The 19,856-nt window shown below is 42.4% G+C and overlaps 1 protein-coding gene across 1 annotated transcript in view; it reads right to left on the reverse strand.

Annotated features, from left to right (window-relative positions):
* LOC148354280 (zinc finger matrin-type protein 4) overlaps nucleotides 1-19,856 on the reverse strand; it is a 149,783-nt gene that overhangs the window by 64,004 nt on the left and 65,923 nt on the right. The window contains exon 4 of the mRNA XM_088351338.1: nucleotides 8,132-8,312. Within this exon, the coding sequence (XP_088207464.1) occupies nucleotides 8,132-8,312 (181 nt within the window). The remainder of the gene's footprint in view (nucleotides 1-8,131; nucleotides 8,313-19,856) is intronic.

Below are 19,856 nucleotides of genomic sequence, written 5' to 3' on the forward strand. Positions count from 1 at the left end.
GTCCTACTGCCAGTTTCTGGAAGACACCTTCTTCAAGCAGTGGTACAGGAAGAAGTCCGCATCCTTCAAGAAAAACATGATTTTCATGCAGGACAACGCTCCATCACACGCATCCAAGTACTCCACAGCGTGGCTGGCAAGAAAGGGTCTAAAAGAAGAAAAACTAATGACATGGCCTCCTTGTTCACCTGATCTGAACCCCATAGAGAACCTGTGGTCCCTCATCAAATGTGAGATTTACAAGGAGGGAAAACAGTACACCTCTCTGAACAGTGTCTGGGAGGCTGTGGTTGCTGCTGCACGCAATGTTGATCGTGAACAGATCAAAGCACTGACAGAATCCATGGATGGCAGGCTTTTGAGTGTCCTTGCAAAGAAAGGTGGCTATATTGGTCACTGATTTGTTTTTGTTTTGTTTTTGAATGTCAGAAATGTATATTTGTGAATGTTGAGCTGTTATATTGGTTTCCCTGATGAAAATAAATAATTGAAATGGGTATACATTTGTTTTTTGTTAAGTTGCCTAATAATTATGCACAGTAATAGTCACCTGCACACACAGATATCCTCCTAAAATAGCTAAAACTAAAAAAGCCCCACTCCAACTTCCAAAATATTCAGCTTTGATATTAATGAGACTTTTGGGTTCATTAAGAACATGGTTGTTGTTCAATAATAAAATTCATCCTCAAAAATACAACTTGCCTAATAATTCTGCACTCCCTGTATTATCTCTGGTCCACTATTGCTGAAAGCAGGGGTCAAGAGAGCCAATTGGTCATGCATGGCAGCTTTTGTTTTTAGTTATTTTCGCCTAAAACATACAGCATCCCTTTGGCCACGATCCATTATGCCCAATCTCATATTGCTGCGAGGGCCACCGACTTAATGCACTTTTGTCAGGAAGAATGCCGTTCTGACCCATCTAAAATAAATGTCCCGGGTGTAGCTGTAAACCATTATTCCTGGTTGTCTAAGAGCAGGGCCCAGTCGAGCACATATATTTTTCAAATCAGTACTCTGAAGCAAGCAATTGTGGCTTGCTCAACACCAACTGGACTGTTTTGGCTGAGATCCACTACCTAAGGTCGAATTTTGTTGTGACCAGGAGCTGGTAGTGCACTGGCAAAAATGATTGAGTTACTCTGCAGATTTTTGCATATCCTGGGAGCTTGGGGGTCCCATTAATAATACCTTATACATTTTTTAGAGTTTCCTAATACATTTGGATAATCACAGACGCTGGGGAAATAATAATTAAGCATTAAGGGTCAACCCAGTTCAACTCCCCAATACTGTTATCAAATATTTACATAACTATTTTTACACCCGAACTGCCTCGTATTGTTTTCTTGCAATCTTGGCCTGAAATATCAAACGAGTCACTCCAAAAATATCTCCATCGATTTTGAAGTCTGGGAATTAATACCTGCAGTGTGAATGCAACTTCCATAACCCCATGGAAGCAAAGCATTGGAGTTAGAGCTGTTTTCTATTCTTCACAGTAGACACATATCTTCACTTCACCACCGCCACTCTCCAACCAAGCTGTAAAGCTCTCACTCTGCCCCTTGTGCCCCACTCCGTGAAAATCACTTACTTCTGCTCCAATGTGCAGAGATCACAGTCACGAGAAAAGACAGGGTGGGAAAACATGAGAAGAGGGTGTGTGTAGAGAGGGCAAGATACATCCAAGAATTTTTACCTTTCGCATCACAGAGCACACGCTCACCACTATGAAGCACAGAGATTTACATTTTATTTTCCATTGTAAAACTAAATACCAGTAAAAGGCCATAGGGATTTAGTTTCTAATTGAGATTTATGGCGCGCCAAAAAGAAGTGAAAGGAACACCAGTACGTGTAATAAGTGGAACGAGAAGCCGACGGTATTATAACGATCGGCTTGCAGGGTTTCTATTAGCTCACTTGGACTAAAATAGACGATAAGCGAAAGGGACTCCGTGGATCTCAGGCCGCATGATAGCACCAACCATTTCTGGCGCTTAAGAGCGGAAAATAAATCAGCGCCTTCTTACTGACACAAATGTATTAGCACATTCATTAGGAAAACAGATCTGGAGGAACCAGGTCTCAAGTGAGGTTATGATATCAAGAAACACTTAGAAACTGGACAGACTTTGAATTGGAGTCAAATAGTCTACAGGGTCCTTGGGTTTAAATAAATTGATACATGAATGCATACATTTTACCATTATCTATTTCATCTCATCTCATCTCATTAGCCGTACCGCTTATCCTCATTAGGGTCGCGGGGGGGCTGGAGCCCATTCAGCCATCTCTGGGCAGTGGGCAGGGGACACCCTGAACTGGTTGCCAGCCAATCGCAGGGCACACGGGGACAGACAACTCACTCGCTCAGTCACTCCTAGGGAAAATTTGGACCGGCCAATTCACCTGAAATGCATGTTTTTGGACTGTGGGAGGAAACCGGAGTGCCCGGAGGAAACCCACGCAAGCACGGGGAGAACATACAAACTCCGCACAGGAAGTCTGGAGCTGGATTTGAACTCATGCAGGAGGTTCCCATGACATGAACTGTGCCGCACATGCGCTAACCACTGCGCCGCCGTGCTGCCCCATTATCTATTTATTTCACATATTTATTAAATAAATGCAGATTTAAAACAATTGCAAACCAAACCTTAATAGAAATAGATAATAATAGAAATAATTACAGTTAAAACTACATTAAAAAAAAAGAGAGAGAAATACAAGATAACGACTATTTTTATCTATTATAATTTATTACTATTGTTGTTCAGCAGCTGAAAAACATTTAAGGTCAAAATAATTGAAAAAAGAGCCTCTATCCACATATTTATTCTGCCTCCATCTCATCTCATCTCATCAGCTGCACCGCTTATCCTCAGTAGGGTCGCGGGGGTGCTGGAGCCCATCCCAGCAATCATTGGGCAGTGGGCAGGGGACACTCTGAACTGGTAGCCAGCCAATCGCAGGGCACACGCGGACAGACAACTCGCTCACTCATACCTAGGGACAATTTGGACTGGCCAATTCACCTGAAATGCATGTCTTTGGAACGTGGGAGAAAACCGGAGTGCCCGGAAGAAACCCACGCAAGCACGGGGAGAACATACAAACTCCGCACAGTAAGGCCGGGAGCTGGATTTGAACCCACGCAGGAGGTTCCCACGACCTCAGAACTGTGCCGCACACACGCTAACCACTGCTCCCCCGTGCTGCCTTATTCTGCCACCACTCTCGCCAATATTCCACTGGGGATAGAGGATCGTGGCCGCAATCATGCATTGTGTTTCAGTTCACAGTGGCACCCTTCAGCAACCTGGACATACAAAAATGCACTATGCCGGCCCCTGCCGTTAGCAATGGTTAACCGGGGATAATGGATCGAGGCCACTATCGTGCACTTTACTTTAGTCAGCCCAGAACGGCATGAGTCTCACGAAAAGTGCCTTTTGGAAAAAAAAAACATTGGTAATAATGGATCTAGGCCACACAAGTGCAGTTCATTTTTGGCAAAACTACAGTTATGTCAAAAACAGAGGTGCCCGGTCCGACAGAAGTGTGGTTCAAAGCTCCCGGCTAGCAGCAATATGCGATCAGGAATAATGGATTATGGTCACACAAGTGCAGTCGACTTTTTGGGGTGAATGGAATGGCAATAAACAGCCGCCAGGCCTGACAAAAATGCCCCCCCCCCGCAACTATATGTGACTAGCTATAATGAATCACAAGTGCAGTTCACTTTTTGATAGGCAGAGCAGCAAAAAAGAGCCACCAGGCCCAACAAAAGTGCATTTTGCCGATCCCCACTCACACCAATATGTCGTCAGGGAAAATGGGTTATGGCTTTTGGGTGGAGAGAACAGCAAAAAAGCAGTGAAACCTGACAAAAAATGTACTCTACTGCTCCCTGTAATATGTAACCAGGTGTAATGGATCACTGAATATTTTTCACTGAAACCACGGGGTAAGAAGTACAAATAAGTGAGGGATTACAAAAAGTCTCCCTAGGATACACACACCATATAAAAGTAAAGAGAGGCAGATTTTTCGAAAATTATTGCATTGGGATCCATTCATTCAGCTAAATATTTGTTCTAGTTTGGCGCGGCTAAATGAAGCAATGATAACTTCTAAACTACAAATCCCATCATGCAGCGCTTCAGCTGCCGCCGCAAGACCAGGATTATTCCTGCAGCAATCGAGTAGCGCAGCCACTGCTAAAACTAATTACGAACTAATCTACTAACAAAAAAAACAAGTCGGCCATTAATAGTGAATTTTAAGTGTCACGCTGCAAAGGAAGGCTAAACTGAGACCAACAGGGGGCGTTTCTAGTGGCGTGGATAACGTGGAATGCTAAACCATCACAATGGCCGAAATAAAAACGGGTGCTCAAAACAAAACCTTTCAATATGATTTTTTAATTTTTTTTTATTGAAAACAAAGTATGTGTGTCACGACCAGAACAAACGGTGAACCCAAGTTATACTTTTCACACAATGCTTTATTGAGGAGCCGGGGAAGTCAGGGAGAGGGGAAATAACAGCGATCTGGTGCTTGCTGAACAGGTGGAACATGATGCCCCTGCGGTCAATGACAAATGGCGACGCGGACAGGCGGGCCCGGAGAGCGAAGTGTGATTGTGGATCCGAAAAGTTGAGTAGCCGGGACGGGAGAACATACAGTGATCTGGGATCGGAACATGTCGGACAGCCAGGACAGGAGAACGAAGCGTGGTTGGAGATTGGAAGCAAGTTGGGTAGTCGGGATAGAATCAGGCAGAATACGGGTAGCCAGGACAGGAGAACGGAGCTTGAACCGGTGATCGATTCAGGAAACGGAATCAGTCAGGATACAGGTAGCCAGGACAGGAGAACGGAGCTTGGATCAGGGATTGATACAGGAAACAGAATCGGGCAGGATACGAGGAGCCGGGACAGGAGGATGGAGCTTGTATCAGGGATCGATACAGTAAATTGAATCAGGCAGGATACGGGTAGCCGGGACAGGAGAACGGAGCTTGGATCAGGGATCGATACGGGAAATGGGTCAGGATCAAAAGAATCAAAATTGCTTGAGGTTCGCTGACGCACTGACCAGGAGTGAAGGAGAATGACATGCTAAATAGGAGGAGGACTAATTAGGGAATGAGTGGCAGCTGGGGCTGAACGAGTGAGAGCAGGTGAGGGCAGTTAGCAAATCATGACAACGTGAACTTATTTAATGTTTACATTTATTCTGGAATAATATTTTTGTCTGTTTTGAATTCATATTCATGTAAAAAGCCCACATAACTAAAAAACACACATTTAATTTATATTTCTGTTTTTTTTTCATATTTTGAATTTATATAGTTTTGACGGAATATATTTCTATGGAGAGTAAAGTATGTTAAGTTATTTAATGTTTGTTTTGGAATAATATTCTTGTATGTGGGCAGCACGGCGGCGCAGTGGTTAGCGCGTGTGCGGCACAGTTCTGAGGTCATGAGATCAAACCTCCTGTGTAGAGTTTGTATGTTCTCTCCGTGCTTGCGTGGGTTTCCTCCGGGCACTCCGGTTTCCTCCCACATTCCAAAAACACGCATGTTCAGGTTAATTGTCCGGTCCAAATTGTCCCTTAGTGTGAAAGGGCAATTGAGTTGTCAGTCTCTGTGTGCCCTGCGACTGGCTGGCAACCAGTTCAGGGTGTCCCTTGCCCACTGCCCGAAGATAGCTGGGATGGGCTCCAGCACTCCCGCGACCCTACTGAGGATAAACGGTGCAGATAATGGATGGATGGATTCCTGTCTGTTTCAAATGCATGTTAATGTTAGGAAAAAACATCAAGTTCTAGTGTTTTCAACAAATGTTTCTCCTTTTCGGCCCGAGACAAAAGGTGTGGTATGAGTTTCGGCCCTCTGTGCAAATGAGTTTGACACCCCTGTCGTAACGTTTACACAGGCTGCATTTCTTTTTTCTCGTACGCTGAACTTTAAAAGAACAAAAAGAAAAACGCACCCCGAAATCCCAGAAGATCTCCTCACCCGATGCCTGTTATGTAGCTGGCAAGTCAAGCACGAGCTAAACGGAGTAGGTACAGCGAGTGTGTGTTCATGTGTCTCGTCACATTGATTGTGCATCAGCGAGTGAAGGCTACTTTGGACTTTGATCCCCGATAGAACGCTGCTCTCTTCTCCCTGGATGCCTTCTCCTGTTGCACTCTTATAAATTGTTTGCTTTCCTCACACAGGTTGGAGGGAAATGCAGACGAGTGGCACGCCTCCAAAGTAGGACAAAGTTGAGGAAGAAGTCACATTAATACTGTGTGTTTTTTTAATAAGTGCGGCAAATGCTTGCTCGATGAATTGTGACAGTAAATCCAATTATAGTCACATTATGTGAAGCCACCCTGGGGACGACTCACCGCGTCCCAAAAATCCTGACTTTGAACAAACATGAATTCATCTTCATTACACCTTCCAAGATTTCCCTCTTGGGCGTCACTCGTGTTTGCAGACTTTATATGTCCCCCTCTCTGAAGCCCACGAGACGTTTTGACTTTATGGTTGACTAAATATGTATATAAAAGACGTGCTTTTTACTATATTTGTTTATAGTGAAGAGAGATGTGAAATCACACAATAATTAGCACTGTATGCTTGTTCCTGTCATGGTTGCCATGGCGCCCAATTGGCCGCACCCCTGTGTTCTGACTCCCTCCTCTTTTGCTGTACGTATTTCAAGTCCGGTATTGTTCCTGTTTGTTTTTGTCCTGTTTAATTTCGGGTTCCAGTTTTGTTTCCGTCTGTTTTTGTCCTGTTTGTTAGTTTCTCCAGTTTTTGTTCCAGTCTAGTTTAACTGTTTATTTTCGTTATCCTGATTCGTTATCGATCTCGTCGGTCTCTGGCTTCGGTCTTTCCACGCCAGACCGGCTGCCTAACATGCATGACTCCCCATTTCCCGTAAAATAAAAGGCTTGTGTGAGAACGTCACGTGATTGGGTCCTGATCCTGTTGGAATCCGATTATTGTCTAAACAGATACATATTACGAGCTTGAAATGCAGACTGGGCGAAAGCTTTTACGTGGAAAGTTTACAACATAGAAAGCTGACTTTAATTCTGCAGTAGTAGCAAGTTTTTATGATTAAGTTAATCTGTTTTTGTTGAAGACACATGTTTTTTTCCCTTATGATTAAATCATCTGTCAACTTGTACGTCATTTGTCCTGTTCATTTCCTTAAAGCTTCGGTGTCTAAATATTAGCATCATCCATATTTATAGCTACCTGAAATTTGCTATCCATGCACCCCTATTAAATATGTAATTGACCAATTGCTACATTTGCCCAATGGAGTTTCCTCTATATGCATCAATATTTTTATATTTATTAATATTTTTTTAAGATGCACAGCCAAGATAACGTCACTTTATAGAATCGAGTGATACTATTATCCCTTGTATCACAGTTGGCGCTTGATTGGCTAGATTGTCTCTCCCCTTTATAAACACCTCACCCCCTTTGGTTCCATGCTAGTTTGTTGTCTTCCATGTCACATTCCAAGCACAAGCACACTTGTTTCAAACTCTTGTTATTCCAGTGTATCGAACCCTTGCCACAATATGCACTCTGAGTCCCGCTTATCTCGATCTACACTTCCACTTTCTCGCTTTATTTGGTCACCCACTTCCTGGGTTTAATTACCACTCCACAACTGGTGTCACTTGTCCTGATTACCCTCCAATCACAGCTCTCCCTCTTCACTATCTAAAAACTATGTCTCTTGGGTTCTGTGCTAGTTCGATATCCTTCATGTCACGCCCCAAGAACCTTTGTCTCAGCCTCTTGTTATTCCAGTGTACCGGACCCTTTACTGCCGTTACAGATCATGAGTACTGCCGGGCGGACTCTTGAAATGGTGCCTTCACTGTATGAGTTTACTAAAACTCCGAACCCTCGTTTATTGCTTGGATCACGACTGTTGCCCCTCTACCTAAATTACCATGTACTTAACCCTGACCACTGTTTACTGTACAAATCTGTGTTTCTGAACTTTGCTTCTGCGCCACCTCGTGTAGGTTCATGACAAGTAACACCCCAGGTAACATTATAATATCTTATCAAGTGTATATCGGATACCTGCATTGGTGGGCTGCATGGTCAAAGCTCCGGGGCTGCTTGGAGTCTCACCAAGCACAAGGCGGACTCTCTTGGCGTGGGTTTTTCCTTGGTAGTGGGACTGAGCCACGATGGCTGAAGTGAAGAACATGTTGCACAAAGTGCAGCACTTGTTTTTGTCCACCTCCGTCTCGTCGCAGTCCTGCAATAGGTCAGAAACAAGGAAAGCGGTAAGGAAACCAGTACAGGACGTAGGTACATTATTTTCGATCATGTTGGAACAGGACAAAAGCTGATTAAGTGGATGAGGCACAAAAATAAGAGATACTGCGGAGCTGACGAAAAAAATAAATAAATAAATACACCAGCACGTAAGCAAAGACAACAAAGCGAGCTTGATTTCTCTGGAGCGGATCCTTCTCTTTGTTCTTGACCATCTGGCGTAGAAGCTGGAACAGGATGCGGAAAATCTAAGAATACTCGGTAAACCCGGGGAGGCGGATTCATTTTATGTACAAAGAAGCGGTGTAAACACGGTCCAATTTACACACACACACACACGGACACACACCTTCCATCAAAACAGCTTTACCTGCAGTCCGAATTTTAAAATATATTCTTGTTGCCAGTTTTGTATTAGATTAAACATTAACTAGATGGTAATCTAGGTAAGGGATCACCAACGTGTGCCCGTGTTCACCAGGTAGCCCCCTGAAAACAAGTTGTTCCAAGAGCTTTTCTGAAAATAGCTCACCAGTCAAAGGTCAATGTCATTTTCTAGGATATTCGTTTTCTAACCGGCATGATCAGCGTCTTTGATGTCACGATGACTGATTAGTTTCCCCAGTGCCCGCTCGTTGGCGCCAGCCGCTATGGGCTACCTGATTGGTTCCCTGTCCTTTTCAAGCCCAGTCCTTTCAGTCGCCAGTTGTCAGTCCGTCAGCCAGGCATAAGGGAAGCACTTTGACTCTGATTCCCGTCGGCCCCGCTTTTTGCACCCGTTTTACCACCCGTCCGTTCCTGATCTCCCGCCTGTGTGTCTCTGGCTACAACCTGTTTTTCAACCCCGACCACGTTTGCTCTCCCATCCCGGCTTACGATTCGTTTTTGATCTCGACTACGGTTTTGCTCTTCTGTCACGGCTATCGACCTGTTTTTTCCGTCTTTGACACCGCCATCTCTCGCTTGGGAAGATCCACTTCCGTATTCGGAACACGATCCGATTGTGTGAGCGACTTGCTTCCCACGTCAAGCGAGCACCTGATTCCGTTCTGGTCGTGACATTCAAATAGCTGATCAATTCTACCAAAATGACTTTAAGAATTAACACACAATTTACAAATGCCAACCACTGAGTGCCCTTATACAACAAAGATGTTTTAGCTGGGGACTAATTGCATCGCTACTTCTAACAACAACAATATGGTAATAATCTAACAAAAGCGTAGTAACAGTATCGTAATAACGTGATACATTGTTATTTGAGAACTGGTAGTAGCCCTTTGCTGTCAAAATGCTCTATGACCCGGGATGTAGGTCAACTGAAAAAACCTGACTCTAATAATATAGAACTTAGCTCTCATTTTTGATTGACATAAGGGGAAAAAACCCTTATCATTAACAATGTATTGGGAATTGCTTGGGCCAGATATCGAATCCCAAATGCCCCCAATGAGCAGGTAGTAGCCTTGCTAATGTTGCTATCGGTTAGTTAGCATGTATAAAGTGGAAAGTATGAAGCAGATTGTAAAGCGCTTAGGGAGGTCTTCATTGACTTGAAAAGTGCTATAGAATTGCAGAATATTTACATTTACATGTGTCGGTCTTGGACTGATACTAGGGAATACTGCGCGCTATTTTTAAACATCATTGGTTGTGACAAATGCCGGACACCTTCTGTTAGGTGTGTTCTAACTGAAAGACGCTACTGAAATGAAATGAATGAAATGATCTGCATTTATATACTACAAAATATATAACACAAAAAAAAATTAAAATACATCAATGCTTCGTACATGAGCACCATTGGTATATGTATGTAATATCGGTACCAGTAACTAGGAGATGAGTACTCGTACAGCTAACTACCTAAAAAAAAACATAATTGAACACCTTGGGTTTTAGCGACTCCTCAAGGTGAAAATACTCAAAACAAACTTTGATCTGCGCTGAAAATATTTTACAAACAATCTGTAAAATAAGTTAAGCATATTTCCTAGTAGGTCAACAAGAAGATAATTTTGCGTTTTTTTTCAGAGAAATCTCAAATTCATCAACACAAATAAATGGTTAACATATATTTCTCCGATTACTGATATTTTTGTTTGTTTGAATACATGTTCCTTTTTTTAAATTGAACATACCTTTTAAACTAAATCAGAAACAATACATGTTGTTACAGATTTCTTTCATAATTTTATTTGAAATCTAATACCACGATAATATTGATAATGTTAAAAAGTACTATTAATTACAATGTGTTTTTTTTGGTGCCGCTCATGCCCCCAGTTTACCCTAATGTATGCTGCGCTCACTGCCGACATACAAAATTTGGCTACATTTTTTTAACGGTTTTGTATTATGTACTTCTTATAATATGTATCACATTTAATGCAAAAAGAAACCATTTCTCACCGTTTTTAATGCTGTCATGAACCAGAACAGGATCGGGACCCAAATACGTGACGTATTCACACAATCCTTTTATTTTGGAAATGGGGAGTCATGCGCGTTTAGCAGCAGTCTGGCGTGGAATGATAGGAAGCCAGAGGCCGACGAGATCGATACCAATTGCCCTCGTTGATATCGGAAGGATAGGGTCGATACCGGACAGGACGGGACGGGACAGACAGGATAGATAATGAAACAGGATATCTAAAATAAACAGGACGAATTAGACCGGAACAAAAACTGGAGAGAACAATAAACAGGACAAAAATAGATGGGAACGCAACTGGAAAAAAATATTACACAGGACAAAAATAAACGGGAACAATACCAGACAGGGAATGCCAACAGGGAACAAGACCGAGTCAAAACCCACGTCTTGCGGGGCAGAGGTTTGTTGACCGACTGACAAAGGAAAAAATGAGAGCACTGAGCTTAGAAAGGCAGAAAGCCAATCTGTCAATGAGCCCCAGTTGTCGCCAAACAGGCGGAGCCAATTGGGCGCCATGCTTAAAAAGGGACATACAATTATTTGCTTCAGTTATGAGTGTTTTGTAAACAATTAGAAATGTTTGTTTTATAAACAAATATAGAAGCAGGGTTAGGTAGGGTTACTTTAACTTGATTACTTTCAATTACTTTTGGATTACTCCAATACCAAATATGCTAATAAAAGACAAAATAAACTAAATATGAATACAATTATGACTCACAACACGTGGTAACCTTTCTCTCCTGGCTTTGATCTCTTTGATCGCCGGCAAAACTAACATAAAATACGACAGAAACAAAATTAAAATAAATCCAAACAGCTTGCCAACATCATTTTTGCCGTTCCATGTATTCCGTTACTCCCCAAGCCTGCACAAAATGTAGTCATTTTATTCATATTTAGTTTCTTTTGTCTTTTATCAGCATATTTGGTATTGGAGTAATCCAAAAGTAATTGAAAGTAATCCAGTTAAAGTAACCCTACCCATACCTGTATAGAAGAAATATGATATGTATATGCAGATGTCTGCATGTAAACTACTCATAAATACAATTAAAAATAGATTATATCGGTTTTCTCATGCATTGCCAAGGCATCGGATCGAGACTCCGTATCGGCAGATAAAAAGATTCTGACCAATCAATCATATTTGTGTTTTTCTTGCTGTACTCTGAAAAATACGGCCCAAAACGCCACAAGGTTAAAATATTCCATGCGATAAAACTCCAAGTATGACAGCGCGTCTGGTTTGCTGCGCTCCTTCGATGACAAAAATCTTCTTGACGAGTTCAGAGTCTCGTCTGCCTCCCCTGCTCACTTTGAGGAGTCATTTTGGTTTGTCGGAGGCTCCTTTTCACACCAGCGCTCCTGCTAGTCCAGGTGTCAAGCCGGAGGAGACAAACCTGGCCCGGGTCAAGGGAGGCGAGGGCCAAAGATGCCTCGTGCGACGCTTTCATGTGTGCGTGAAGGCTGTCAACGCCGTTCAGCATCACGCTCGTAAACGTTGAGGACACCTTCACCTTCCGGGCTTTGCTTCGTCTCAGCTGTCTCCGCTTTTTTTTTTTTTGCCTCTTTCTACTCAATCTCTTTTTATTCTGTTTGCATCATCCTATCCTTCTACCCTTCCTCTTTAGGCACCGGGCTCACTGTGTTTGTGTGTTGTTGGGAGCGATACTGAAAAAAATATAGCTACAGTTACTGGTTCTTACCATAGCGTAGGGGTGTCAAACTCATTTTAACTCGGGGGCCACACGATAGAACAAACATTCTGTCGGGGGCCGGACGAGTAGATTAAAGAGAAAGAAAAAGAGAGATGAAATAAAATGATATGAAATGATCTGCATTTATATAGCGCTTTTCAAGTCAAGACTTCCCAAAGCGCTTTACAGTGTGCTTCACATTTCCCAATAGTGGCCGTGCAGCCATGTAAGGCGCTAACCTGCTTATTGGGGGTATTAGGAGTTCAGTGTCTTACCCAAGGACACTTCGACATGTAACACGGAGGAGCCGGGATTCGAACTGCGATCTCTTTATCCCAAGACGAGCGCTCTACCTCCTGAGCCACTGCCGCAAAGCAATAAGAGAAAGATGGATGGAAAAGGGGAGAGGGCAGGACAAAGAAAGGAAAATAGAAGGAGAGAGCGTGAGAAACAAAAGATAAAAAGCAGTGAGAGAGGGGGGAAAAGAAAGGGAGAGGAAGAAATAAATCTAAAGAGAAATAGAAAGACAAAAGGAGAGAAAAGAGAAAAGAAAGCATGAAGGGTATGAAGAGAGAAAGAGAAAAGAGAGAAAAGGAAAAAAGGAAGTTAGAGCAAAAGAGGTTAAAAGACACAGAGAGAGAAAGAGACAGAGTGGGAGAAAAGGGGTGGAGAGCAAGAGAGAGAGAAGAGAGAGAGAGAGAGAAAGAGAGAGAAAGAGAGAGAAAGAGAGAGAGAGAGAGAGAGAGAGAGAGAGAGAGAGAGAGAGAGAGCAGAGAATACAGTACCAGTAATGACAATTTAAAACTCAATGATATACAGTAATAGCGAGTTAATAATTTCACATATAAGGCTCACCGCAGTAAAAGTCACACTGCAGGCCGAACTATCAAAAACAATTGCGACTCGAAGTCTAGAAAATATGATGTACACGTTTGGAAGAGTATCTCCATGACAAAAATCTAGTGCCCTCTTATGCTATGCTTGAAACAGCACCATTTGTAAGGTATATACTGGACTGTCTCAGAAAATTAGAATATTGTGATAAAATTCTGTATTTTCTGTAATGCAATTAAAAAAACAAAAATGTCATACATTCTGGATTCATTACACATCAACTGAACTATTTCAAGCCTTTTATTATTTAAATATTGCTGATTTTGGCTTACAGCTGAAAAAAACTCAAAAATCCTATCTCAAAATATTAGAATACTTCCTCAGACCAAGTAAAAAAAATAATTTTATAACAGCAAAACTAAATCAAACATTTGAAAATGTCCATTGATGCACTCAGTACTTGGTTGGGAATCCTTTTGCACGGATCACTGCATCAATCCGGCGTGGCATGGAGGCAATCAGCCTGTGGCATTGCTGAGGTGTTATTGATGCCCAGGATGCTTCGATAGCGGCCTTCAGCTCATTTGCATTTGTAGGTCTGGTGTCTTTCATCTTCTTCTTAACTATACCCCACAAATTCTCGATGGGGTTCAGGTCAGGGGAATTAGCAGGCCAATCAAGGACAGTGATGCCATGGTCTGTGCACCAGTTACTGGTGGTTTTGGCACTGTGGGCAGGTGCCAGATCATGCTGGAAAATGAAATACTCATCTCCATAGAGCTTTTCAGCAGATGGAAGCATGTAGTGCTCTAAAATCTCTTGGTACACAGTTGCATTTACTCTGGACTTCATGAAACACAGTGGACCAACACCAGCAGCTGACATGGCTCCCCAAACCATTGCTGACTGTGGGAACTTCACACTGGATTTCAAGCAACTTGGATTTTGCTCTTCTCCAGCCTTTCTCCAGACTCTGGCGCCTTGACTTCCAAATGAAATGCAAAACTTGCTTTCGTCTGAAAAGAGGACTTTGGACCACTCTGCAACTGTCCAGTGCTTCTTCTCCATAGCCCAAGTCAGACGCTTCTTCCGTTGTCTTGAGTTCAGAAGTTTTTTATTGGCTTTGTTTTGTGTGTGCTGCAACATCTTCAGCATGTATTTTTAATGATACACCACAGGCACACTTTCACAGATGTGCATTTTTCTTGCAGTTTGAGAATCAACACAAGGGAAAAAAAATCTTGAGTTTGCCACATTTTAAAGAGACTTTCAAAGAGTCTGAAGCAGGGGCCTCAAACTCAATAATTTGGGGTATTGGCCCAAATATAGTTTTTTTTTTGTGCAAGGGAATCTGCCACGAACAGTACGGAATAAGGACCCAATCGCGTAACATTATTCCTGGATTTTTCTTTTTAGTTTATCTCTCTCACTGTGGACATGCACCTACAATGACAATTTCAGACACCTCCACCATTTTAAGTGGGAGAAATAGCAAAACAGCAGGGTGTTTAAATACGTATTTTCTTAACTGTATAAGATGAGGTACTAATGGCTTTCTGGGGGGGGGTCATAGAAAAAAACATTTACCATAAATCGCATAACCACATGCAGGGTTGGGTAGGGTTACTCTCACTGGATTACTTTCAATTACTTTTGGACTACTCCAATACCAAATATGCTAATAAAAAAACAAAAGAAACTAAATATGAATAAAATTATGACTCACTACACGTGGTAAGCTTTCTCTCCTGGCTTTGATCTCTTTGATCTCCGGCAAAACTAACATAAAATGCGACAGAAACAAAATGAAAATAAATCCAAACAGCTTGCCAACATCATTTTTGCCGTTCCATGTATTTCGTTACTCCCCAAGCCTGCACAAAATTTGGTAATTTTATTCAAATTTAGTTTCTTTTGTCTTTTATTAGCATATTTGGTATTGGAGTAATCCAAAAGTAATTGAAAGTAACTTTACCCAACTCAGACCACATGTAAGAAAAATGGCTCACATTGCACATTTGACACCAATTTGGAAAAGGATTTTCACAAAAATCCCTTCAGCTCGATTTGTAATCCGATGCGCATAATTGCTTTACATATCCCAGAAAACGGAGGGAACTTTGAACACAGATGAAACCGAAGCTAGCATGACAAGGTAGCGGCGCCATTGATTTCTGCAGGTGAGAAACGTCTTGTTAAATCTGCGCCGTCCACAATAAAGTCGTCCCATTTCCATATTTATTCATGAAGGTGTCACAGGAGTCGCAGTGCAAGTCCCATCCATTCTTTGCTGTTCCTTCGTGCTCATTAGCATAGCTTCTTATTCTGCTCTAATGTGTACTTGCTGCTCCTTCGCTCATTTTTCTCACTTATTATTATCCCGTTATTCTTTCGCTGACACTTTATCTTCTCTCCCGTGGCCGCGAGACTGCTTGCACCGTCAAAATCATTTCCGAGAGAGATCAGCGGCTTAAGTTCCTGTCAAAAAAGTGAAGCGAAAAATGGACGGAGCGTAAAATGTGAAGTAGGACTTTTTGAGTTTACTGTTACGCTCATTTTGAAAAAGACGATAAACAATAGCAAGATTCAACGTTTGGACCCTATGTGCCAGTATCAATGGGGTATAATTTAGAGGTTTCTATTTTAAAGTAGAAGCCTTGCCAAACCTTTTAATGAATACTGTAAAGTTAGTTATTTTTAGTTGTGTATTTCTCAGACTCCCATGCTTAGAAATTAACCTGTTTTTCTATTTTTAATACACAAGTAATCATTCACACACACACAGTCACATTTCAAAGATCTACGGTTTTATTCACGTTTTTTCCATGTTTTTGTATTGTATTTCCATTTATTCACTGAGCATGTGCGACTTTTCAATAAACCACACCTACTGACCGGATTTTGTCAGTTCGGCCCGGGCAGCCAGGCAAAATGGCGACCGGCCAGCGCTCTCTGCATTCGCGAAGTAGATTAAAACTGTATAAATGCCTCGACCTGAATAATTTCGCCAGCAACGAGTTAATATCTTTATAAACTCCGACAATACTCCTGTAATCCCCTTGCTAATTCGTGCTCTGCGGCCTTAGTGCATTGTGGGTTTAAAAATATTCTGCAATCTATAATCTGATTGCTTATTGCTTTAAACAGGGACCAGCGGAGTGGATTAATTTCCTGGCCTTGCAGGTTTTTTTTTTTGCTGTTTTGTCCCCAAAATGTGAACTGCACTTTTTCGGCCACAATCCATTATTCCGGATTGAATATTGCTTGTATCTAATTTATGGGGGATTGGAACAGTAAACTTCAGAGCATTTGCAGCTTGTATACGATGTAGAAATTGCTTTTGAACAAGTTGAAAATATTGACTTTGGCTAAATGACATGGCTCTGCGTGAAATGCACTCCCCCTTCCAACCCAAACGCACATGTAAACAAACTGCTTTTTTTGCGATTAACTGTCACGACCAGAACAGATGGAGGACCCGGATGCGTACCGTTACTCACAAGTTTATTGAAATATAGAGGAAAGGCAGCACCAGCTATCCGGTGCTCGCTGGACGCGTGACCTAAGCCGCTCCTAGGATAGGAGCGTGTTCCAAATGCGGAAGTGGATCTTCCGGAGGGGGAGATTGTAGCGTAGTTAGACGGAAAAACAGGTCGTTAGCCAGGACGGGAGATCAGAACGTGGTCGGGATCAAAAAACTAGTGGTAGCAGGAGACAAACGGGGAAATCAGGAACGGACGAGCGGAAAACGGGTGACAAAACGGGACCGACGGGACTCAGAGTCAAAAATGCTTGCCTTGTGAAAACAGAGGTTTGCTGATGGACTGACAAGAGGCGAGTGAAAAGACTGAGCTTAAATAGGACGGGGAACCAATCAGGTAACCAGCAGCAGCTGGAACCAAACGAGCGGGCAGAGATGCGTGTAATGAGTAATCATGACATTAACCAGCGATTCAAAACAGTCATCTTCTGCATAGCACATGTAATTAAACTGTTATGTGTTTTACCATAAAACTTATCAAGGTGAAATGAAACGTCAAATTCTCAACAAATGAACCGGGAGACGAAAGTACGGAAGATAGGCTAAGACGTCGTTTTGCAAAAGTCAATATTTACAACTTGCTCAAAAGTGATTAGTAAAAGCTATACAAGGTGCAAATTCTTTGTGCTTTAATGTTCTATTACATATTCCACAAAATTAGATACCAAGTTCCCTCCTATTTAAACACATCACTCCCATTTACTCCTTGTCAGTCAGTCAGCGAACTTCCGCACATGCAAGGCAAGCAATTTTTGACTCTGGCTCCCGTCTTTTCTGTCCTATCTTGTTTCCTACTCCTCTGTCCCTGGCTTCCCGATCGTCTCCGGTTAACTGGCTTTATTCCGTCCTCCGACCACGCTCCAATCTCTCATCCCGGCTGCCCGACTTATTTCCATCCTCCGACCACGCTCCAATATCCCGTCCCGGCTGCCCGACTTGTTTCCGTCTTCCGTTCATGCTCATCAATGGCTTCTTGTTCTCCTGCCCAGCGAGCACCGGATCGCTGACGTTTGTTTCCCAGGCCCTGACTTCCCCGATTCCTCAATAAAGCTATGTGCGAAACGTTACGCCTTTGGGTCTACTGTCTGTTGTGGTTCTGACAGGGGTATGCTGAATCGTTTAGCAAATGTTAGGTATTGTTTTTCTAATACTGTTAGAAAAATATGTTTAAAATGAGGAACAAAAATCTTCCATCTGCTTTATCGGATATGTTTGCTCATTTCAAGTATGCTTCGCTAATCTTAGATGACAAAAACCAAAGTAAAATACATTTTATGATAAAAAGTGATACTTCTATTCAAATATGTGTTTTTTTTAATGTATTTGTTTGTTTAGGGCAGCACGGCGGAGAAGTGGTTAGCGCGTGTGCGGTACAGTTCTAAGTTCTCGGGTTCAAATCCAGCTATCGGACTACCTGTGCGGAGTTTGTATGTTCTCCCCGTGCTTGCGGGGGTTTCCTCCGGGCACTCCGGTTTCCTCCCACATTCCAAAGACATGCATTTCAGGTGGATTGTCCAAATTGCCCCTAGGTGTGAATGAGCGAGCGAGTTGTCTGTCCCTGTGTGCCCTGCAATTGGCTGGCAACCAGTTCAGGGTGTCCCCTGCCCACTGCCCGATGATTGCTGGGATGGGCTCCAGCGCCCCCGCGACCCTACTGAGGATAAGCGGTGCAGCTAATGAGATGAGATGTGTTTGTTTATTCCTTATTTTATTTATTTATTTGTGCCAACATTCGGAAATACCTTGCCAAGGGTTATATGTCACCTTTAAAACACTGTCTTGCATATCACAGGATAGGAAAAAACAAAAACCTTTATCTGTCAGCACGATAATGTAAACATACACACAGTGATGATGTTGATTTTCCACACAGGCTCCGCCGTTAGAGAACATAATTTCCTTCCTTTAAAGTAATATGCATGTTGAAAACTGTCAACGTGAGCCGTTTGGCCCCCCCGAACCCCCTTCCAACCTACGTACCCGACGTCTGCAGCTCTAAATATGTTGTCTCCTCCCGTCTGTCCTTCACCTCACAATAAGCTACTAATAAGCTATGTTTGTCTTTCTCTTCATTTTTGCTCCTGTGTTCTCCTGTTTTTCACAGTGCTGCGTTCATGCGCCTTGGGGCACATCACCGCTAAATATACACTTGAAGGAAGCACTCCTTTGGAGGGGTGAAGATGAGGTGAGGGGGGTGATCCAAACATTGTGTTTTTGACTGGTTCACAATCTCTTGCCTTTTTCCTTAAGTCTCTTGCGCAAAAGCTGTGTGGAGAATCGGTTAAAAACATGTATCACCCCGACCGGCTTTCATCTGCGAGCACCTTTATGACCTACTTTTTTTGCGTTTTTACCTCGTCTCTCAAACAAAACCGGCCACAGAAAGCTCAAGGCTTGGCTTCTCACACTGAGTAAACATTGGCATTTTCTTTGCTACATCCAGATATCTTAGCCCATTTCCATTGCATGCAAGGGGGTAATCAGGGGGAGAGGATAGGATCAGTTTTCAAATCGGGAATATCCATTCTTTTTTTAAGCTAGGAGCTACTGTATGTTTGCTTATTAGCTCGGAGGGATACTGATAAAGTTAGTTTATTCAATTTTGGACAACTTTAAAGGAGATTTCAGAGGATGCCATTTTGTTATTTTGGCTATTGCGCACTGCTGTTTGTTGTTTCGACTATTAAATCATTGTTGCGATCGGCTAATGATACTGCTCTTCTTTGACTCCCACAATATTTAGGACATGCTTTTGTGTCCTAAGAGATGTAATTAAAATACAGGGCCCAGGTAGAGCCTTCAGTTGCACTTTCTTATCTAAAAGCTCCGTTGCCTATCTTCGCTGCTAGGTTAAAATCCATTGATGTCTTCTCTCCTTGTTTTGAGTGTTTACTAAACTTTAAACTCAAGTCAAGTCAAGTCAAATTTATTTGTATAGCCCTTAATCACAAAAATGTCTCAAAGGACTGCACAGGACCACAATGGATAGATAGATAGATACTTTATTCACAT

The sequence above is a fragment of the Urocampus carinirostris genome, chromosome 13, assembly GCF_059441175.1.
Source record: "Urocampus carinirostris isolate Australia breed hairy pipefish chromosome 13, RoL_Ucar_1.0, whole genome shotgun sequence".
NCBI lineage: Eukaryota > Metazoa > Chordata > Actinopteri > Syngnathiformes > Syngnathidae > Urocampus > Urocampus carinirostris.